This window comes from Phocoena sinus, chromosome 5, assembly GCF_008692025.1.
Source record: "Phocoena sinus isolate mPhoSin1 chromosome 5, mPhoSin1.pri, whole genome shotgun sequence".
Classification (NCBI taxonomy): Eukaryota; Metazoa; Chordata; class Mammalia; order Artiodactyla; family Phocoenidae; genus Phocoena; species Phocoena sinus.
In genome coordinates, this window is record NC_045767.1 from 38033092 (window position 1) to 38057206 (window position 24115).

General features: G+C 44.1%; 1 protein-coding gene across 7 annotated transcripts; it reads right to left on the minus strand.

Annotated features, from left to right (window-relative positions):
• Positions 1 to 323: 323 nt before the first annotated feature.
• Positions 324 to 24091, minus strand: ZBTB49 (zinc finger and BTB domain containing 49). 7 transcript variants are annotated; one of them, XM_032633287.1, is made up of 8 exons: positions 23967 to 24091; positions 18306 to 18476; positions 15255 to 16357; positions 12256 to 12302; positions 6134 to 6207; positions 4577 to 4659; positions 4324 to 4485; positions 324 to 1391 (listed from the first exon to the last, which is right to left on the minus strand). In XM_032633287.1, exons 2-8 carry the CDS (start codon positions 18455 to 18457, stop codon positions 727 to 729), a joined length of 2286 nt encoding a protein of 761 aa, XP_032489178.1. In that variant the 5' UTR covers positions 18458 to 18476; positions 23967 to 24091; the 3' UTR covers positions 324 to 726. The 7 variants fall into 7 exon arrangements, with proteins under 7 accessions (XP_032489178.1, XP_032489180.1, XP_032489181.1 ...); XM_032633289.1 differs by having other exon boundaries at positions 334 to 1391; positions 18379 to 18476; positions 23967 to 23986; XM_032633290.1 differs by lacking the exon at positions 23967 to 24091 and adding an exon at positions 17552 to 17664 and having other exon boundaries at positions 334 to 1391; positions 18306 to 18380.
• Between the last annotated feature and the right edge of the window lie 24 nt (positions 24092 to 24115).

Genomic DNA, 24115 nt, shown 5'->3' on the forward strand with positions numbered 1-24115 from the left:
GCCGGCAGGTCTGCTGGACAGGTATTTTCAAGTGGACGAGGAGATCATTTGAGCCTTGTAAGAATGCTGAAAGTCATTCATCTCACGCTGCAGAAGAGCAAACCCAGAGAAGGTTCTAGGAGGTTGAGGAGCTTGCCCATGACCTGACCAGGAAGTGGCAGCCAGGACTCAGGCTCCGTTCTGAGGGCTCCCAAAGCCCACTGTCCAAGATGGCACAAGAACTGAACCTGGCACTTATCCCTGCAGGGTGAGCCCTCGTTGATGTCTCTTTTCATACCACTATGGTCTTTGGGTTAATAAAAATATTTGTGGAAACACAATATTATACAGAAAGGCAACTTTTATTTATTCAAATTAAATTATAGTATGAGTTTCCTATACAAATAAAATCTTTTTGTAAATAAAAATACAAAATGCTACAAATTTCAATCATGTAAAAATGCAAAAATAATATCTGTATTATTATATCCATATAGTTTCCCTTTACCACAACCAAAATGTACAGTAGTTACATGCAGTTCACACCACGTCTGGGAGACGGTCTCTCAAGCCTTCTGGGGCGCAAGGCTTGTTCAGTCCCTCGTCCACTTCCACGATGTGCCAGGAGGCCTTTCTTCCCACACGCTGAGCTCAAGGCACTTCCGACGACCATCCCCTGTCAGGAGGGACAGAGTCTAGCCTCTCGGGCTAAAGCCGCCTCTGATGCTGAGCTGCTGACAGAGGACCTCACTGGTCCAGCTCGCCTTCGTTCTGCAGCGTCTTCATCGCCAGCCCCCAGAGGGTCATGCTGGAGAAGAACTGTCCCTCCGAGTTCCTGTACGCAGGGGCGGACGCGCGGCTGCCCAGGGGGTCGGCGCAGTGATGGTCCAGGGCAGCCAGGGACGAGCGGATCGCGGCCATGCCGTCGGCTTGCAGCGGCTCTGTGCCAGCCGAGGCCTCCACGCCTGAGTAGCTGTAGGCCTGGTGCTGCGCCTGCGGCACGTGAGGCTTGGTGAGCTTGAGGGGACCCAAGCTGAGCTTCTCCTGCTCACTTGCTCCGTGAGACTGAACCAGGGACCGGAACTTACAGGGGCCGTCAAATTCTGCCACTGAGTCTTCTTCCACTGGGTGGATGGGGATTTTAACAGACACGGGCATCAAAGTCAAGGACACGTCCTGAGAAAAAGAATCCGAGCTCTGAGATTTCTCCAGGTCCGAGGTCTCGATGGCCTGCGTGAGCTCCTCCAGAGCGTCCTGCCCCTGGTCGTCGGCCCTGCAGTGCATCTTCTTGTGCCGCCGCAGCACGGCAGAGCGGGTGAAGCACTTGTTGCAGATGTCACACGTGTACGGCTTCTCCCCTGTGTGAGTGCGGACGTGCCTGCGGAGGTCGCCGGATCCTCCGAAACATTTTCCTGGAAGAAGAAAAAGGGATCTTTTCAGAGGAGAACATTCTGGAAGGAGTCCCCTCCACCCCTGCTAAACCCCAAAGGACTCTGCTTTCATGTGAACTCAGCTGAGCCCTGCTGTCACCTGCTCACTCTGATTCCAGACTCTTCCACTCTTCTCCGGCTGTAGCCCCTCCAACCTGCAGCCTTGGTCTGGGCGTCTCGTGCGAGGGCTCTGGAGCCCCGTCTCCCTGCACAGGAGTGCTCGCTGGGTGTGCCTGGGCGCCTGCCCCAAACGCCCACACTGGGAAATCGCACCAGTTTTGTTCAGATTTTCATAAATCTAACACAGTCAATCTATAGTTTAGAAGCATCTTTTCTGCAGGTACTTATGTATTCAGCTTTTAACATAATTTTACACCTCCTTCTCCAGGTCCTATTTCCTTTCTCTGGGTATAAGCTAGAGGTAGGGGATCTAGTCCCGTCATGAGAGTAGGTTAGAAGATCGGAAGAGAAAAACCAATAAATAACCTTATAGAAGTCATAACACATTTACCAAGGTCTGAAACAAACTACACAACTTACATGGACACATATTTAGAACTTTTCACTTATTCCTATGTCATTATATTTGAATTCTCAGCTATCCAGCCCTGGTCAAGCAACAGTGGGCTATCTGGGCTGCTTCCAACTGTTTGCTACTATACCTGAGGTTCAACTAACATCTTTTTTTTTCATTGTTTCCTTAAGATAAATTCTCAGTAGTGGAATTAGTTGGCAAAAGGTGTTAACTATTTTCAGGGTCCTTAACGTGTATAAACTTCAGCCACAGTAGAGTTCCCAGCGAGACAGGGGATATGGGAGGTGTCTCCCCTCTGCCCTCAAGTCAAGACAGGGCAGCCAGGCTCGACGTGTGTCCATCGGAGGTCACGGTGGGGCAGCGCTTGCCTCCAGGTGTGGGCCTGCAATCCCCCAGAGCACAGAATGTGAGTATGTCCCCAGATGGGAAGTGAGCCAGCCCGGGGCCTAAGAGGACTGCCTAGAGAGGCGACAGGGCGCCAACAGAGAAAGTCTCCTCGGAGGAAACTGCTTTTACAAAACCAAGCGCTAAAGGAAAAAGTCCCGCTGAAAGAAAATGCACCTTTCCATCTCGGAAAAGTACAGCTGAGTGCTGCGGGAGGAGAACAGAGTGGAAGGGAAGGCTGTCTTTAGAAGAAGCATGCAATACTGGAGAGACAGGGACAGGGACAGGGACAGGGACGGGGGAGGGAGGGAAGGAAGAGGCAGAGAGAGGACCAAGCTTTAAACTCAGCAAAGCTCAGAATGGGAAGCCACCTTAAAACGGAAACTGTCTTTTGAATCCAAGAAAATGAAAACATACATCCACACATAAACATGTACATGAATGCTCAGAGCAGATTTGCTAAGTGAAATGAAGTCAGTTACAAAAGACCACGTATTACATGATTCCATTTATATGAAATGTCTGCAACAGGCAAATCTATAGGGACCGAGAGTAGATTAAGGGTTACCTCGGGTTGGGGGGAGGGGATGGGGAGTGACTGCTAATGGGTGTGGGGTTTCTTTTTTAGGGTGAGGAAAAGGTTCTAAGATTACATGGTGGTGAGGGTAGCACAACACTGAATACACCCAAACCGCTGAACCGTTCACTTCAAATGGCTAGATTTTATAGTACGGGATTTATCTCAATAAAGGTGTTATAAAGCTTTGAACCTGTCATGTAAGACCATTCCTGCTCCCTTTCTCCCTCTCCATTTCCCTGAAAGCTGACCTTGTTAGGGTCAGAAACCATGGTCAGTGAGTGGCTGGAGGGGTGGAAACGAAGTGGGGGGAAGAGAGGGTCCTGCTGCACTGCTTTCTCTACAGGGTCTTAGCCAGCAGCAGGTCTGGCTGGGGAAGGAAGAGAAGAGTGAACCTGAAATCAAGTTCACAGTTGTAATAATAATTTAGAACTGACATTTTAAACTAGTGATTTGAGACTGCAATTGTGATTTAAAGTGATGCAATTTTATCCTTTAATAGTAATGGAGCTGCCGACATTGGTGTCCAGGAGATCTGTACACAGTGTAAGTGGGAGATACAAACAAAGCTGCCTCCCTTTGGTTACATCCCACGCATCCTGCCCTAATTTAGATACTAACCACAACTAGAACAAGCCACTCCGAGGATGCCCCAATTCCAGGCTCCCCACAGCCTGACTCTGAGCATTTTTCCTATTTGTTCTAAACAGGTAATCGTAAAAATGGTTATTCACTCATCTGCCCGCGATTCAATCCACATTGTCAGGGGCACATGTGCACAGCTGCACACACATGTATACAGGCCCTCCCAGTTCTTCAGAGGTTCCAACACTCTGTTATCACAGGTACCAGGCGACCTAACTTGCAATCCCAGTTTCCTCATCTGTGCAGTGATGTGCCTGGAAACTGAGAGCTGCCAGCCTTCCCTTTCCTTCCTGATGACTTTTCTGAAGCGTCAAATGCCATAGAAACGACCTTTGCTTCATGATACACAATATGATCTCAAGAAGCCCTCCCTCTTGAGCCTACCATGTGCCCCCGAGGCCCCAGCAGGCCACCATGCTCTAGCCCCTGCTGCTGCACCCCACGCTCTCCCCCGCTTTTCCAACTGTCAACCCTCCACGGGCCCAGACCAGGAGCACAGGGCACCTGGGACTCAGTATCAGTCATCTGTGTAACTGGAGCACCCAGGACAGTTCCTGATACCTTGAAGACACTCGGTAAATGTCTGCTACACAAATGCAGACAAATCAGAGGACCAAGGTGGTTAAGAAACAGCATCACTTCCATTTTACCCATGAAAACAGGGACGACTTATCTGAGACCCCTAACAGCCCAGGACGGAGTGGGCACAGACCCCGGTGCCCTCCCACAGGGATGACCAGGTGACCGCGGGTCTGCGGTGGGCAGGAACTTACCACAGGCAGAGCAGCTGTAAGGCCGCTCACCCGTGTGCCGAACTCTGTGCTTTACCAACTTCCTCTGCATGTTAAAAGACTTTCCACACTCATCACAGGTGAAGACTTTATCAGCCGTGTGTGTCTTTTTGTGCTCCTTCAAATTACTGAAGTTACTGAACCCTAGAGAGACCACAACAGGGGTTAAATTGAAGGGCTGAGAACATTTTAATCAGAAATTTTCAAGGAAGAAAAGGGAAACCCTCAGCTATACCTCGACCACAGATGTCACACAAGTGTGGTTTTTCTCCTGAGTGAATAATGATGTGACGCTGGACATCACCAGAGGCTGCAAACCTGTAATGCAATTTGGAAATTCAGTTAAGAGCCTTTCTGCGTCACTGCAAATCTTTCTAATGCGAGTCGCTGAGGGAGGAGACGAGCTGCTCCCTCTATTACTTCGGAATGTGATGAGGAGTGGCCTGATTTCATTTCAGAGGTTTAAAAAACAACAAAAAAGTTTACTTTTTTTCTCTTTTTAAAGGAAAGTAGAAAATGATCCAAGTGTTTTGTTTCTAAAACATCTTTTCTTACCTACTTTCACTAACCTTTCTTCTTCAGAGGTGATCACTAAGTTGGCTTGGGGAGTAACTCCAACCCAACCCCCAGTATGAAGCTCTATGCTCTTTCCTTCCCACCACACTTGATAGCAGGATAAGAGGTTGCATTTGGGGGAAGGTGTTGCATAGAGACATGATTTTAAATGCATGGAGCTCAGAAGGCTCACATTTAAAACATCCTGCAAAACAGGGACCCCAAGCGAAGCAGCAGGGGGCTTATGCTAAGAGGCGCCTCAAACAGGCAGTACATGTGACCTGGGCACTAAACCTGGGCAGCTATGGCAGAAAGGGAGACGTGTCAGGCTAGGTACCTTTCACTTCTTTGCTTTCTTCCATCTGCAAAGATAACTGTCTTCCTGGAACCGAATCAAGAGTGTTGTCCCATCCTAGCAGAGAACTGTGAATATAGCTGGCCTGTGCCCATCCCACCCCGCCCCCAACTCCTGAGTACGAACTTATCAGGGGCCGAGAATCTGTATGTTCCCGACACAGCATTTAGCACACAGTAGGTGACTAATAAATGCTGAATGAATGACTGGTTAAACGAATGAAGAAAACACTGTGTGACTGGTATAGTCCTGGTTGTTGCCTGCTGTCCTAGAATGACCAACCAATAGATCATAGAGTATGTGGACTCCCGACAAACACCCCCAGTGAGGGGCGGGGAGTCCACGCTGCAGGCCGGTGTGCCCAGAGAAGGGACCATCTCTCATACTGCTCTCCACCTCCACAGGGAGACTGTCACCAAGTGAAGCCTCACTTTCCAAGTCCAAGGCCTCCCCAGCCCTCAGGCTTGCCAGGCCTTCCTGTGGCTGAACTCTCGGCCCTTCACAGGTCTGGGTGCGCAGCTGGGGTGCCTCCTACCGCCTCCTCTCCTGATTCCAGGCATTCAGGCTGCGAGTCTCATTACCCCTACCAGACAGTCACCTCCGTGGGGGCCAGTCATCTATTTTAACAGACATTTTTGGAATGAATGGAAATTTTAGCATAAGATAATTTTGTTTCATGTAAAATCCCATTTCCTAAGACTTGTGTCCTAGATTCTCTTTCCTTTAATTAACATTTCCATTTCTTTTTGCTATTCTCATGTGTGTCACAAGAAAAGCCAGAGGGTTTGGCTTTACTGTGTTCCTGAGTGACAGTGAGCCCCTACGTGGCTCAGAGATGCCAAGACTGCTCCTGACGTGCGAATGAACGAGCCCAGCACTGACCTCTTCCCGCAGATCTCGCAGATGTATGGTTTCTCCCCAGAATGCCGACGTAAGTGAGTCTGCAAATTACCCGCCTGTAAAAAAGGAAAAGAAAAAACATGCCAATAGTGAAAAAAAAATTTTAAGAGCACATAAATTCAAAAGGAAAACTGGCAGATTTAGCCAGGTTCCAGTCCAACTTCCAAATGAAGACTCCAGATGCACGACTCAGACGCAGCCACATGCAAGGAGATCAAGGTCTGGCCTGGTTCTGAGTCAGGAGCAGCCCCGCCCAGCAGTGAGCTGAACAGGGGAGCCTCTCAGCTCTGCTCCAGGCCAGCCCCTGGTCCGGCCACGGTGTCGCACTCCTCTAAAATGGGCCCGACACACTGTGGAGGCTGCTTTAGGGGTCGCTAAGCTTGTGTTGTAAACAGCTCTTGATGTATTTTATTTCATTTTTTTTTTTAAAACCTGGACCACCTATATGCAACATCATTTGAAAAAAAGGTAGCGCTTGTACTTGGTTATTTCAGTATTCATTGTTTCTTCCTGAAAAACAGCTTTTGCTTATAAAGAAAGTGAGACGTTTCCAAAAAGTATTTCTTCTTGGCAGTACAGTTATTCTGCCTCACAGGTTGGTCATTTTCACCTTCGTGCAAAAAAGCAAATCAGGAGATTCACAGTAGTCCTTCAGCTGCAGGCCTTTTACGTTTCTAATCTCTGAAACTAGCAGGGCTTTATGAAGAATAACTGATTTAAATGGAGATCACAAAATAGATTTCCATGTGCTAATCAACAGGAAATCAATATTAAATTGCCTAAAGTACAGTGAAATTAAACCTGCAATTGCCTCAGATATTACAAAAGCTACTGGCAAATGTTTCAAATTAGGATTTGGAAACACAATCTTCCATTGTTATAATTTAATACTCTCAATCTGTCACTTCCCAACTTAATTTTTTTATAGTGTTCTGTTACAAAAAAACACTGAGCAGGATGACTATATCTAAGGGTAATAATGTTGCAGGCCTTATGCACAAAATGAGCCAAAAAAAGAGAATGAACAGTAATACCCAACTCACAAACTTGGCTATGTAAATTTACAAATTTGCTATGTATATTTTAAACAAAATGCAAAGATAGTTCATGGTTATAGGTTTGAAGGTGGTTCTGAACCCGTGGACAGGTATAAAGAATGTTGTCTGTAGATTTTATGTTATATAACACAGAAGATTCTTTATGTCTATCAGACTCTGGGAAACACTAAGTTAGATACTACATTTCAGAATATGATAAATATAGCTTAGGAAAAAACTTGTTTATTTTAGATAACCAAAGAGAAAGAATCTGGCAGAGCACTGGGAAATACCCAGCTTTTAACTGAATGACTATTAATAACAGTAATAAAACAGCAAATGTCAACAGCAATAGATATTTGGTCTACTCAGGCCTTTACAAGTACAGTATAACTAAATTACTCTTAGAAATTGGTATTATTATCTCTGTTTTCTAGGTGTAAAACTGAGATTCAGATAAATAAATTAGTTGCTCTAGTTACATGGTAGGCCAGAAATTAATGTTAGTTTGTCTGAGTTTAAACTCTTACATGAGGGCGTGCAAGTTTCTGTGAATAAACTAGCTTGTACTGAATTCAGTATGACAAGCCGTCACTTTGCCATCCAGGAACCAGTTCACTGGAGTTGAGATAATGCACCACTGAGGGCTTTAAATCGGTCATTTCCAAATTTCAGAAAAGCTTGTCATTTAAATAACAATTTGAATAGCACCATCTGCTCAACAGTTAAATTAGATCCCTCTTGTTTCAAGTTATTTTGTAAACTATGTATTATGATTGAAATGCATTCTGATTTGATTCTTAGCAATGCTGCATCTTTCTTTTTTAAATAAAGCATAACAATTACTTATTTTCAAAGTAAACAATTACTTTGGTTTTCAAAGTAAACAATTACTTGTTTTCAAACTGAATGATCTTCCACTTAATATTATAGTACACAACAGTAAAACAAACTTTAAGATGTTTCCTTAGATATTTAATACTGGACATATCTAGTGAAAGTAATTATCATTCCCCCAAATAAAGGAGCACAAATTAGTCTGATAAATGGTATAAAAGTAGATTAAATAATGGAAAGATTCAGGCAAAAACATCCAATAATGCATTCAGATAATTTATACCGAATTACATAGCACAGTGGGGCCCAGATTATTTGCCCTTTAGTCAAGAGTCTTTATTTTTGGTAAACTTTGCTACGCTTTATTACTAATTATACATCTTAGAAATCATCTATAGCTGGATCCATGAAAACTCCAGTAAGTGCTAATACTAGTAGCCCTTAGTTATTAAGAGTTTACTACGAATGGAACACTTTGCTAAGCAGTTGCAAATAGTGTTTCAGTGTTTCAATGTCCTCATAAAGTATAATTCACACATTACAGGAAGTAAACAGAGGCTCTGGGAGGGAAGCAGCCTCAGCCCCTATAGCTGGGATGGAATATTCTGATTCAGCTTTGTCTGTGGACTCAAAAGCTTGTGCTGCTGTTGGGCTGAAAAAGATTTGCACAAAAGGAAGTTCCACCCTTTCTAAGTGGATACCATTTTAAATTAGGATGGAGTTGTCAGAATTTTGAAGTGAAAAACTCTGTCGTAGAAAAGAAGTTAACACCTGATTTGTTGAGCAGTTTAAAAAATAAACTCCTTCTGATAGGTACCTGAAACTCAGTATTTAAACATGATCAAACCAGGCAGAGATTCTCTGTCAGGGTACTCTTCTAGTGGCTGCTGATTGTTTATATAAAAAAAAAATAGAGAACCGTAAAACTTTAGAGAAAGAGAACTCAGATCTTAAAAGTAATCTAGTTCAGAAGTTTTAAGACTTTGAAACAAAACAAAAAAAATATGGAGATTAACACTGAGATATCACCTAAAGAACAACGATCATTATATTGATAAAAGGACATTTAACACTGAAAATGTTGGAAATATCACCTCAGAGCTGAAAATTTAAGAAAAGTTCATTAAAATATTCTTATTTTTTGCATTTTCATCATGGATGGGATGAAACTTTGCCACCCCTGGCATCGGGCCACATCAGTGCCCTGGAATGTGTCTAAGCAGCCTCCTACGGGATGCTGTATCCCGTCAGTCATGCCCTGGACACAACACAGGAGCTGCTGGGAGGGCACCGAGCCTCTCAGAACCTGTCCTTCTGCAGCAGCTGCTCAGTGTTTCTATTCTGCCTCCTTGGAGAGACAAAGCAACTCCATTCCTCTCCCCAAAGACAGCTAAATACACTGCTTCCCTTTTCCTGTTTCTCATGTGACAGGCACTCCAGACCTGTCACTATCTTAGTCTTCTCCCCTGGATGCATCAAATGGCCCAGGTTCTCCTCCACACGGGAGACACGTGGCTCCAAATGGAGCCTCATTCATACTCTAAAGTACTGCGTGACTCTTATTTGCTGAGATCCAGGCCCGTACAGTGTCCAGAATTATATTAATACGTGCATAGTTTTGTTGTCACAATCCAGGCTTATCACAGCGTTTTAAAGCTGAGGTCTCAAACTGCTTGCTGACTCATAATTAAGGTTGTGGCTGACCTTTTTTTTTTCTTTAAAAAATGACTAACACTATGAAATACTACACAGCATAAAAGATTAATTCTTATTGGTAGGTCTGTTTTCTAAATCTTCCAGAAAGGAAAATATTTCCAGTCCATTGTAACCACACGTATTCCAGTTTGTATGAGAAATGAAGGACAGGTTACTGAGTATTCGTGTGTAAACGCCACCACTGCTCTCTCCACCTGGAATGCCAGAGACTCTAGGCTGATCAATGACTCCCTGTCTTCAGTGCCCACCCCGCCCCCGCCAGCTTTCAGGTAGAAATGACTACTGTCCTCTTCATACCGTTGCCTATACAAGTGTCACGGCACTTGCAGCGTTTCATTGTGCTTTATCAGTTTATACAACTGTTTCTTCCTCTAAACGCAAAGCTCCCTGAAGCCTTTACTTGTCTTTGTGCCCTAGCACATGGCAGAGCTTATTCACAAAAATTTCGTTACTTCATTATGAAATAAAACAGTGATATACATCTGTAAACTATAATTATACATAACTTTACAGTCATAAAAATCTGGTAAACATACAGACACCAACACAGAAGAGGAGGATTTCTGTAACATTTATCAGACAGGGCTGCCCTTGGTGGGACTCGAGAGGGAAAGTGTAGGACAAGGTCTGAAGCAGTGGACAGGGCTGCCATCCAAACCACTGTATTAAAAAGTACCAACACTCAAGCCCCAGTCCCAACCAACAGAGTCAGAATCTCTGAGGGTGAGCCCGGCTTTAACGCCAGGAGAGAAGGCCGAAGGCAGACTCAATGCTTGAAAGTCTGGGTACACTTTATTTGGTTAGCACTGAAGAGTCAAGGACGGGTTCCAAGCAAGAAAAGGACAGAACCTAAATTGTTATCACAATGTAAACGTATAAAGGACTTTCATGTCCATTTTTTCATTTAATTCTAATAGTCCCATGAGGTGGTATTATCCCTATTTTTAAGAATTAGAAAAATGAGGCCCAGAGTAGAGATTGCTAACTATTAATGGTCATTAATCCAAGTTTTACGCTTTCCAACTACACCAAAACTAGAAAGGTTAAAAGGGTGGGATGTGGGGTGGAGAGAGTGCACCTTAGGAAGACTGGTCTACAAGAGCAGAGAGGACAGAGAGAGGAGAGAAGGGAGGCGATGGCAACAGGAGAGGGACTAGTGACGTGTCCTGAGGACTCACCATGAGCCAGGTGAGATGCTATCATCTTATGAACTCACTGACTCCTCACACACCATGGGGGTCAAGGGTCTCACACCCCTGCTCTATAGATAAGAAAGCTGAGTGCCAAATGGTTAGGTAGCTTGTCCAAGGTCAGAGCAGTAAACCAGAGGCTGGATCCAAATCCAGACTGTCTGGCTCTAGAGGCCAAGCTCTGACCCCCAGGTGAGGCTGGGAGGAAGAAGCACAGGCCTCAACGAGAGAGGCATGTAGAGCAACGACCCCTCCACTCAGTTCAGCAGAAGCTCACTGAACACTTGGTGGGTGCATGGACCCTGCCTGGACTAGTAATACACAGGAACACGTTAGGATGAGGTGAATCACTGCTTGCAGCCAGTAGAAGAGTGAGAAGTAATTAGATGGCATGTCTGGGTGTGTGGGAGAGTGATGAAGGGTAAATTGGAAGAGCCGGCTCTGTGGGGATGTGACAGAAGCAGGGGCCGCACTCCTGCTGTTGCCGTGCTCCGCAGGGCCACGCTGCCCCGCTCTCTCCACAATAGAGGGCTCGAGTCCTCCATTGAGGCCCAGCCCCAAGGTCCTTCCCCAGTAAGACAGCATTTGCACATGCTGTTACTCCAGGATTAGCACGCGTGTGTAAAAAACATTTGTGGGGTGACTGCTTCCTCTGCAGGACTGTGCACTGGGACCCTGCGAGAAGCTTCTGGAATGCCAATGCCCGGCACGTGGCAAGGGAAGAGTTACCTTCCATTTCAGAAGGAAAAGCAGGATCCCACAGCCATTCTATCATGTTCAAAATTTTCTTTAGAACATTCAGTCTCTAGGTTTCTCTACGTCTAGTGCCCAGATCAGTACAGCGCCCATAGGAGGACACAACACATGCCGGCTGAGTGAGAGAATACACGTGTAATGGTAGTGAAAGCAGGGAATGAAATGTGTTTGGTCTTTTCTCCAGCATCCTAACATCTAGCGTCTCAGTAAGAATAAGGACATTTGTCTTGGATCCAGCCCAGCACAATGTGCAGCCCCCAAGTGGTGCTCAATATGGTTACATCACTTGTGGAAGAAAAGAAATATACTAGAAATGGACCCATCCTTAATGCGGGAAAAAGGTATTGCGAGAGTTCACACACTTATAAAAAATGGTATTTTCCGCCCCATGAACTAGAAATTTCTTTTCTTGAAAATTATTTTTTTCTTGATTTAGTCTGAAGTCTTTTAAGTTACAGATATCATCAGAGGCTTCTCTCCCAAGTCCAAAAGTATGTCTTATCTGTAATAAAAATAAACACTGGGTTTCAGGTTTCCAATTATTAACAATAAATAAAAGAATTCCCACCTGAGAGAAATGTTTCCCACAAATGTTACATTCAAAAGGTTTCTCACCTAAAACAAAACAAAACAAAACAACAACTTGTAAAACCATGGGTAACATCTGCAGGATAGTTTTCTGTGTAAAATGTTTAAGCTGTCTCTTTTGTCCCACCTTCCAAACCATGGCATTACTTATCATCAGACTATGAAAACGGGAGCCTCTGTCCTCATCCTCATCATCTCTCGTGCCCTTAGATGATAGGCAGAGATGATAAAAGTGAAATCTATATTTACTTTTCTCTAAAAAATTAAATTGTTCTCCAAATTTACACCTGTGTTGAAATCAAACGTATTTATCTGCATTCAAACCAGATTTAGGCTTTGGACACAGACTTTTCCTTCAGTTGAAAATCAAATGTGAGTTTTCTGGCTGAACAGCATGAACCTGGTCACCCGTCCTCAGCCTGACTCCTGCAATGACCACTGATTCCTAACAGAACCAGGGTGACTCATTCACACCACATGAGGTATGAACTGGGACAGCCCAAAGCAGAGCGGGATCTCCTGAAAGTGTGATGGGAAAAATCCCCTCCCCACTGCCTTTCAGCCTTGGTTGCAACGTGCTGACAGGGGAAAAGAAGATTCCATGATGAGACATGTTCCCCTGCTGACTGCTTGGCCCCCTGATTTCAGCAACTCTGAATAATTACACTTTGGTACAGAATAGATGGAGAGAATGGACTCTACTACAAAGAAACCACAGCAATTCTGAAGACAGTCTCTAGAAAATAATCTGTTTAAAAACATACTTCAGGTACTGCCTTTAATGCCTCTAGAACCCTAATAAACAGACTGTTAAGACCAAGAACCTTCCATTTTCCCCACTCCCCTCAAATCAAGTGCTTTCATTAAGAGCCTTTTAAAAAAATAACACAAATGTTTCCCTTCCTACTGTATTGCTGGGGTGTGCCAGCTTTATGGGCTTCTGCTAAGGTACTTTTATTTTGATCTTTTCCCAAAAGCTATTTAATGGCTTCCTCAAGGATAAGGGGGGAGCTTCTGACCCCAAGTACAGTCGGCGCTTGGACAACAGGGTTTTAACTGCACAGGTCCACTCATACATGGATTTTTTCCAGTAGTAAATATTACAGTACTACATGATGGAAGCTGGCTGAGTCTGCAGATGTGGTGGAACCAGTACATGGAGGACCAACTATAAGTTAGACTAGGATTTTCAACTGCTCAGAGGGTCAGTGCCCCTCAGCCCTGAGTTGTTCAAGGGTCAACTGTAATTATAATCATACGGATGCTGTATTTTGGACTACATTTATGTCTGAAGTTATGGGGATAATAGATGTTACGTTAAAGTCCGCCCTATGAGATATGAGAGTCTGAAAAAAGAGATCACTAGCTCCTAAGACTCTCAAGTGACCAGCGTTAACAACTCTACTCCAGTGGTTCTCAAACTTTTTGTTCTCGGGACCTCTTTACGCTCTTAACAACTGAGGACCCTAAAGAGCTTTTGTTCATGTGGGCCATATTTGGCAGTATAGTCCATATTAGAAATCAAAACTGAGTGACTTTTGAAACACACGACATTTTTCACTGGCCTCCAGAGTGAAGGCCTCATCACAGATCCTGCAGCCTTTAGCCGACTCCACTGTACACTTGTGGGAGAAGGAGAAGGAAAAGGCAAGGAGCATCCTACATTATGATACAAACAGTTTTGGCCTCAATGACCCCCGAAAGGGTTCCCCACATCATACTTTGAGAACTGCTGCCCTTCTCAATATATTTATGTCCCAGGAAGCAGCTGTGCCATATAACTGTATGACTACTATTAACCAAAGATGTTCTTGCAGAATAAACAATTCTTGTTTCCTTTAAAGCTAAATAGGTTAAGTTTCTCAAATAGAAATTATAGTGATCATTAGGCTCCAGAAAATTACAGAATGACCTAAATTAAGTTTTTACAGGGCAAAACTGAGTCAATGATACTGTCTTCATATGGAGTAATAATAATGATAGTATCTTATATTCAAATACACCAAAATTTATAAAGGGCTTTCATAAATATTAATTCAGTCTCAACAGTGCAATGAGGCAGTAAACACCTAAGCAAACAGGGAATCAAAAGTGATAACAGGACATCACATCAATGGTCACAATTACACAAGTACCTTGAAAAGCAGTTACTTTAAGAAGCATCCTATAACATATTCCTTCTCATGCCTCTAAGATAATTGCCATTAATTTGTAATGTGTACCAGAGTCATCACGCTTAAATGCAGGAAGGATAGTAATATATATGTATTATATTACATAATGTATATATACTGTATAACACTTTCTTTTAAAGCTTTTGGAAAAAATAAACATTTTGGAAAGGGGAGGTATGAATTACATGAACTAAGGTATGAATTAAGGTAACAAAACTTTGAAAATTCAATGTTCAGATGGAAGGATTTTCATTTGAAAATATCAAATGGTTAAAGCTGATCCTTATTAAAAAGTTTGCCTCCTGCCTCCCAAATCACAATTTTTTAAATGTGATATTCAAATTACCTTCCAAAGCTTTCAGGATTACTCAAACTAAATTACTTCAGTCTGAATTAACCTACCTTATGCTTTTAAAAAATAAACAATCTAATTCTAAAGAGAGAACTAAATATTGCTTATCTGTTTTAGAATTAATTTGAAAATCTGAGTGCATCAAAATAATTTGCCATACTTTAGAGATGGAAAGTTTCCCATATACAACCGCAATTAAAATTAAAATGAAAAGTGTACCATTCTTTTAAACTGGCTCTATGAAAGCATTTACAGAAATGAAGATTATTCTTTAAAAGGCATCACCAAAAATATAAAATAAAAAATAGCTAACACTCTTTGATTTTTGGGGGTAAATATCAATGACGTCATCAAGCAATAGCAAAGCTTCTTACAAAAACAGGAGCAGGCAGTGGTGTCTGATTGTCTGCATTATTTCCTTTCCTTTTGCCTGCGGGGACCGAATCAGTGTACCTGTATGAGACCGTTTGTGAAGCTCCAAATTGCTGGGATGTTTAAAAGGTTTTCCACACAATTCACACGCATACTGTCTCTGTGACTGAAGTGTCTGGGATTGGTCTTCCAGGGCCGCGGTGTCTTCGGGCCTCTCCATCTCATTCATGCAATTAAAATTCTCAGCACTGATGAGTTCTTCACTTTCTTTTTCTTCAGCACTTTGGCTGTTAACTTTCTCTACACTATGGTCACTGGCAGATTCTATCCTCTTGGTTAACCTGTCATCTGATTTGGGTTCAGATGTCTGCTCTGCAGATTTCTGTGACTTTAGGAAATTTAGCTTCTTAAGGTGAATGGCCTTCTTGAGCCTCATCTGTCTGGTAGGTTGTTGGCTTGCGTGGTCTGGCTCAGGGTCTGGGGTAGGTTCATTCAAAGGCTGGGCCAGGAAGTTGGAAGGCAAGTGCTCGGAGGACTCCAGGACACACTCGGCATGACCAACAGCACAGGGCTGGTGTTCCGCGGCATGAAGGTCTGAGGATGTGCTGAAAGTGAAAGGCTGCTTGACGATTCTCTCATGACTGGGACAGGTGGCTTGTTTATAGTACTGCTTACTGTACAAGTTTCTGAGCTTGTAGTAATAGTTTAGCTGTTTGAAAGGCAGTTCTGTGCAGCTGCCATCTAACGTATCAGGGGCTTGTTTTGAGGTTTCAGCTGTGGAAGTATGAAGACCAACTGAGGGTGGGGCATGAGAATGTGATTCATCCACAACTCTACCCTGCTGAACACCTGCTGAGCACTCCTGCAGCAAATGAGGGGCGTAGTTTTCACTGATAACACAATTAGCGTCAGGAGTCAAAGCACTTTGCAGGGAGAATGTACTGTGACAAGGCAGGCCGGGTGGCTGGTCTACACCGGCTGACTTTAAGAATGTGTGACACAGATTCAGAACATTCTGAACTTGCAAACACTGTGCCGTGTCCAGCATGACTTGTATATTGTCCTGGTTAAGATCCAGATGCGATGTGTACATGAAGTCCAGGATCTGCCCGATGCCGCTTACATTTTTAATATCCAAGTGAAAAACATCATTCTTCTGACCTGAAGAATTCTGAAAGAGGCTCCTGATAAAAGAAAGGATATCTGCTTACAGTGTTAACAGTTCATACATTCTGATAGCTTTTTTTATAAATAATATCCATGTTAATATTCAAAATTACCATCCTTCTATAAATGCCAATATTTTAAAATTAAGTATGCTTTAATCCTTTAAAAGGTTTTGGCAAGCCATCCAATAAAGCAATTCGGACGCACTGAATTAGTGTGTTGAATATCCAAACTTCCAAGGAAATCTCAACATAAAATTTTGAAATATACTCATTGTTCTTTTTTTCAAAATGCAATTATCTAAATGTAATACTAATTGCAGAGTATAGAAAACTAAAGAACACACATTTTTCAATATTTACTGTTTAGTCTGACAAAGTAACATATCTCAAACCAGGAAACACATACAAAAATATTTCCGTATCTGTCTTAAAAACATCTGAATATAAAAATAGCTATAATAAACCAACCCTAGATATACACTAATTTTTTAAAATTTCAATTTGTTAATTGTGGCAAAATACACATAATATCAAACACTTAACTATGGTTCATATGATAAATTCAGTGGCATTACGTACATTCACGTTGTTGTACAACCATCACTACTAACCATTTCCAGCACCTTTTCAACATCCCGAACAGAAACTCTATACCTGTGAAACAATAACTCCCATTATCCCCATCCCCTCAGCCCCTGGAAACCACCATTCTGCTTTCTGTCTCTAGGAATCTGACTACTCTAGGTACATGAGGTACATTGTACTACTCTAGGTACATTTTTTAAGCGGTAATTTATCTGGCTATCAGATGTTTCTCAGCAACCCAATGGTCCATAAACCAGCAGTGAGAGAGCCCTATAAGTTAATGGGGGGAAAAGGCACCATAAAACCCAGGCACTTTGTTCTGGGCACAAGTCAAGTTCACTGGTGAATGAATTTGTCGCATGTAAAACTACCAAGTTGAGTCAAGTAAATTGTCTTGCAAGTTTGTTAAAGACCTTTTATCAAATGCAATCAACCTGCATCCCCCAAACAGCCTTCAGTTCTGTTCTAATATGTACTTAAGGAAAGTACATATCAAAAGTAGAGTGGGGAAAACTCAAAATAGCCAATGTATCACAACATCTAAACCTAACTGTTCTATGAAAACAGAACAGGCAAAGACCAAGTAGGGGACCATTTTGCACACAGGCAAAAAGTGTTGCCTACCTCAGTGAGCCAATCCACTATAATACAACTTGTAGCATATATGACAGCTGGGATTTAATCTGATGATTCGGGATTATCAAGGAATGAGTAAATCCTGTTCCACATGTTGTTTACTAGAGCAATAAAATAGTATGAATTTTAGGGGAAAAAAGGTACTGAAAAAGAAGCTTTAGTGCGTAAAGAGAGATAAATCTAGTTAATCAGAAAATGTATGTAGAATACATAATCTAATGTTAAAAATAAATGAAATACTATCGCTTGATATTATTATTTATAAGTAAATCTTTCACTGAGGCAAAAATGATTACAGGGGTAAGTAAACTGAGTTCAAACCTGTTTTCTTAGAATAGTCAAATGAGAAACAAAAACTAAAATGTTTTAATTTAAAAAAATAGCATATAGAATGCTCTCTGATTTCTTATCAAAGAAATGTTCTTACCAGAAATTCTATTTCTCAATCTTTTTATCCTGAAAGGGTAAGAAATGTATACAAAAGACGGATGTTAATTGGAACTATTAAAATCAAAGGCAAAGTGCCAAAATAGTTTCAAGTGCCCCAAATATATTTTAGTTAAAAGGCTCTTTCCCTCTCGGGTTACTCTAAATATTCAATACAAAAGCAAAAAACCCACAATGTGCTACAAAAGATAAGGGGAGTGAAATCCAAGGAGAAAATAAAATTTAGTCAAAATAGTTTCAGTCTAGAAGAGCTTTCTCTCCGTACAATTGGAAGAACAAAGTCTAAAATATGTACCTAAAGTACTGGCTGAAAGCTGCTAGAACATTCTTATGTGCTTTAAAGCAGACTCCTTTCACCACCAACATACAGTCACAAAGCAGGCCTTGAATACGCTGCTCGTGCAGCTGCTGGAGGAGATGGCAGCTGTGAGTAGCAACTGGGTCCATGCTCCACCATCCAGGAGACCTAGGACAAAGGACATGGATAAGTTGTGATTCCTGACGCCATCACCAGAAATCAAATGGCACCCAAACCCAGTGGCTGACCTGTGCTTCACCGTCATGATTCCTTGTCACAACAGTTTAAAAAAACGAGCAAAAAACATAGCTTCTGAAGCATCTAGACCAATGCTGTTCAACAGAACCATCAACAATGATGGACATGTTCCTTATCTGCACTGCTCAATACAGCAGCCGTGAGCCACAGAGGGCCGCTGAACACTGGGAACGTGGTGAGTACGACCGAGGAACTGAACATGTAATGTAATTTATACTTAAATAGTCACCATATTTGGCAGTGCAAATCCAGAATATGACCATGCTAATACTACATGCACGTCTCTCATTTCTACTTAGATTACTTCAATGAAAAAATATACATATATAAACACTTATGAGGTTGGGAAATGGCCAACTGGATAAGATGAAATCAATCCTTATTGAGCAGCTGTATATGGGGCACTGAAGTAGAAGTTGAGGAAAATTACGAGCCTATTTGGGGAGATAAGACACAAGCCAAAATAAATGAACACACACCATAAGACGGCAATAAGAGAGGTACCGCAAGGCAGCACCTCCACCCATTCGTCCCTCCAGCCTCTCTGACAAGGCGCTACTTTAGCAGAGACCTGAGGAAGGAACGGGAATGAGCCGGGGCTCCTGGAACAGAAACACTGGCAATCATGAAGTGTGAGCCGGAGCTGAGTGGGCAGCTGAAGCCAAGGGAGAGGGAGGCCCTGACACGAGGGGGAAAGGAGAGGCAGGGAGGGGAAGGACAAGCAGAGGGCCAGACCACGTAGAGCCTTGCAGGGCCTTTTAAGAACCTTGACTTTGACTCTGAATGAGACGGAAGCCATTATATGGATACAGAAAATTTCATCACTCATCATCTACTTACTGACTCCTCTGTGCCAGGCTCAAGGGCTACAACGGTAAGCAAAACACCCCAGGTCCCCACCCTCCTGAAGCTTACATTCTAGGGGAGGAAACACACACACAAGTACATGACAATGAAGCCAAACAGTCTGAGCTAGATACTTCATGAGTTAAGACACGGGCTCTGACGATGAGGAGCTCAGTCTAGTAAGAGGTGGTGTTTGGAAGAGGAAAAGTGAGGGAGAAATGGAGTCAGACTGAGGTGAGACTATGGAAGTTAAAATGGCAGTTTGGTAGTAAAAACTAAAAAGCCATTACCTGCTTTCTTTGCTTTCATTCTCAATACATAAGCATTACTGAAGAAGTCACTAAACCATGAAGGCAAAATCTTTTTAACATGGCCTCTACTTCTATTATTGTTATTATTATTATTATTAGGCTTACTTCCTATTAATCCCAGGTGTGCCCTCCAAAATAAACTACCTGCAGCTCCCCAAACAAGCTGTGTTCCTTGCCAGTTTTGGACCCCTAGCCCACTACTCACTAGCTATACGGCTGGGCAAATGACTTCTCTGTGGCCTACTTTCCTCATCCTATCTCACAGTTATTGAGATAATTGTGAGAACCCACGTGAACATTTAATATAGCCCCTGGCAATGTATTAAATATTCAACTCACGTTATCTAGGAGGAACACCTAGAGAGCCAGTTAAAATGCAGAGCCCCGGGCCGAGGCATCTGCACTGTGCGCATCCAGGTGACTCTGAAGCAGGTGGGCTGCAGACCTCCGCCTTGCTCTCTCCTCAAGAGTCTCTGGCTCTGATACTTCCTGTCCTGGGAATACTTTATTGACAAATGACTCTCCCACCTTCCAGATAACGCCCACGCTCTGAACACGGTTTGGCTGAGCTGTCACCTGCTCCCGAAGTCTTTCCGGCCACGTTTCCCCTTCCCCACCGTTCCTTCCTCAAGTCTGACTTTGGGGTCACATCTGTGCCATCTTACCACATAAATACTTCAGTAAGATACCCTGTCATCATGTGCTATCACCTGTGTCTCCAACTCTGCCGTGAGTTCTGAAGGTACACCTCATCCACCTTCACCTGGCACACAGCAGATACTCAACCACTGAAATGCACGCTAGCTGATCTCTGCTGCTGGTTAGTAACGTTTTCTATTTGTCTCTTTTCAACTCCGTCTACATTCCCCACAACAGTGCTTCTGAATCTTTTCCATTCTCTTCATTCTCACCACGTCTGTCTCCCTCTTCCATAAAAATGACTGTGACGCTGACTGCACTAAGGTTGATTCCATGAATGACTTACTATACCCTGAGCGCCTTTAAATTCCTTTTGTGATTCCAAATTTCCCGCTCACCCCCCTCAATCCCTCCACCTCAAAGGATGAAGCGCGCCTTCTCCTTCCAAAGCTGACTTCCCTTCTCCTCCCCCTCTAGGACTCTGCTTCATCACCCCTTTCAGTGCTCCACTCTGTCCTCCACTGGCTCACCAGTCCCTGTAAACACGCCAAGATGGCCCCGTGTTGAAAAAAGCAAAACAAAACAAAACAGGACAACAAACCTTTCCCCCAGGTATATCTAGTCATCACAGGGCCCCCCGTCTCACACGTTTGAAAGAGCAATCTACACACCCTACTTTACTTTCTCACCACTCCTTTTTTCACCTTTCAACCTGCTGCCCTTCTCACTGTGCTGAAACAGACTCCCCACAGTGGCCTGCCCTCAGTCCCTTCCCCCCAAGCTTTCCCACAACAGGTGGTGATGCAGCCTGCCCACCTCCACTGTGGAACTCCTCCTGCCCAGAAGGCTCCCGGTTCTCCATGTCCCTGATCTGTCCCATCTCCAGGCGGCACTTCTTCCCCTGTGAGCCCCCCACACGTTAATGTCCCTTAAGATTCAGCACCTGGGCCCTCTTCTCTTTCCCATCACCATCACATCTATTCTTAGCTTTCACCTGCTCAGAGCAGACAATTCCTAAATTTGAAACTCCAGCTTCAGCCACCAGTTCCAAATGTCCAGCTTTCTGCTGAACATCTCCAACCGTATGACCCTTCAACTCAGAATCTCCACATTTCATCTCCCATCATCTCACCTCCTGGTTCCTAAACCCTGGATGGAGCCCATGCTCTTATGCCCATGAGAAAAAGGACATTAAAAACACAACATACCCCAAAGACTTAAATGTTAAAATACAGAAAATATTCTGAATCTATATTAGACATTCTCTAGCTATAGAGAAGTGACATGCAAAGTTATGAACCATTCCACAGTTTACTTTGACTATAAAAATTGTAACTATTCTATATTACTTAATATAATTCTCTAATTGCTTCATGTCAATCCTGTGCCTCTCCAATAAGATTATAAAAAACTCTAGAAAACGAATTTGCATCTTGTATTTCTTATGTGTCCTATGAATAACAGCTATGAATAATAATGTATCATGTACCTAGTAACAATAATAACAAATATTTATCAAATGTTTCCTCTATGCCAGGCAGTATTTGAAGCTCTTTACACATATTAACTCATTTAATCCTCTGAATAACTGTAAAATAGATACTACATACTATTAGCCTCATTTTACAGACGAGAACAATGAGGCATTTGGTGGATAAAAGAGGTCCACAACTTCTCTGACCCTCTTCGCAAGGGGAGGTGGGATCTAGGTCTCCTCTCCTTGAATCTGAACAGCCTCTACCTTAATCAACAGAACAGGTAAAAGGAAGGGTGTAAAGCTGTGCCCATTTCTGGGCCCAAGCCCCACAAGCTGACAGCTTCCACCTTCCATGTTTTGGACACTGGCTCTGGAAGGCCTGAGTCAACAGCAGGACTGTCAGACACCCAGCTGGAGAGAGCACATGGGGCAGGAGAAGGGCTCAGCTGAGCCCAGCCTTCCAGCCATTCCTTCCCAGGTACCAGATGTGGGAGCAAAGCCACAATGAATGCTCCACACCAGCCCTTCCAGCTGATCACCACTCCCACTCCATACATGTGGAGCTGAAGAACCACCCAGCACGGCCCTGACTGAATTCCTGACCCAAAAAACCGTGAGATAAAATAAAACAGTTTTTAAGTCACCAAGTTTTGGGATAGTTTGTCACACAGCAATAGATAACCTGAACAGAGTTACAGAGGACAAACACAGCTAATAAGTAATAGGTAATCAATAAGGCACAGAATTGGGATTTAAACCCAGGGAATCTGACTCCAAAGTCCACATGCTTAACCACTTCTCCAAGTTACATGCAATAGCTCAAAGGCCTTCCTTGGAATAAGTCAGTAGCCTCTTCAGTCTACTACCTATACCTGACTATCCAGGTGATCCCAGAGATATGCACCAAAGTAAAGTAAAGCACAGCACACATGAGGACGAACACGTGCAACACAGGCGCTCTGTTGTGATACAAGAAGCACGGGGCTCTCTATATATTTTCAGCTAACTCACTTTGTCACAAGGTAAAAAAATCTTCTGTCTTGTTGATCAGCGTATCTCTGGTACCTAGAAGAGTGCCTTCGACACAGTAGGTGCTCAATACATGGTTTCAGGATGGATGGAGATTCTGGGTCTCAGTTTTTTCCTCTGTGAAAGTGGAGGGGTTCCCCCATTGGGTCAGATAATCTCTAAGGTATCCTCTTGTTCTAAATGCTACAAATTTATACCAAGATAGTATAGATTACTATCTTGCTGACACCTTGATCTTGGACTTCTAGTTCCCAGAACTGTGAGAAAATAAGTGTCTACTGTTCAAGGCCCCCACCAGGCTGCGGTACTTTGTTATAGCAGCCCTCACATACACCCTCTGTTCCATTCCCAACCCTGCTCACCTCCAGAAAGAAAGCCTCCTTATCACCCACACAGCCCCACTCTAGGCCTAATGCTTCTCACAATTCTCTGTTCAAACCCCGTTCAACCTTCATTCACTCATTGAAGCAACACACACTTAGTCTCCACCTCTGTGTGCGCGACCTGTCTTAAGGGCTGAGAAGAGCAGCCAAGCGATTAAGCCGCAGGCACTCTGAGTGCTTTACATTCACCAACTCATGAAATCCTACAAGAACCCCACCACGTAGGAACCGTTATTACACCCGTTTTACAGACGCGGAACCGAGGCACGGAGAGGTCTTACGCCAGTGGGGCTGGGGGCGCTAGGAGCTCTGTAGTCTTAAGCACTATTATCAACTACAGCGTGATGCTGCGAGCCGGGGCGGGGAGGGACCCGCTTCTTCCCGCGGGCGGTGCCCGGGCGGCCGACAGCGACTAGCCGGAGGAGACCGGGAGGGGACGCGGGTGGAGTTTCCATGCCGAGGGAGCTGCACGAAGGGGAAGGCCCCGCTCGAGGCCCCGGACCGGTCTTGGTCTCTGAGCCAGAGCACCGCGCGGCCGCGGGCTAACACGACTGACCCGACAGCTCCACTGACTCTCGCGGTGCCCGGGGATGCGAGGGCGGCAGTGGTTCCATGCCCTGCCCGACCCTCGGGAACCCAGCGTGGGTTCCGGGGTGCTCCCACCGCGCCGAACCCGCACGCCCTTGAGAGGCCGGCCTCCTGGCCCGGCGCCTACCTTCCCCTCGGAGGCCGCTCCACGCCCCGCCGCCTTCTCTTCTCTTGCCGCCGCCGCCACCCTCAGCACCGCTCGCCGGGTTCCGCCGGCAGCCGAACCACCCAGACAACGCCCCCTCGGCCAGTACGACCCGCCTCCGGCTTCCGGTT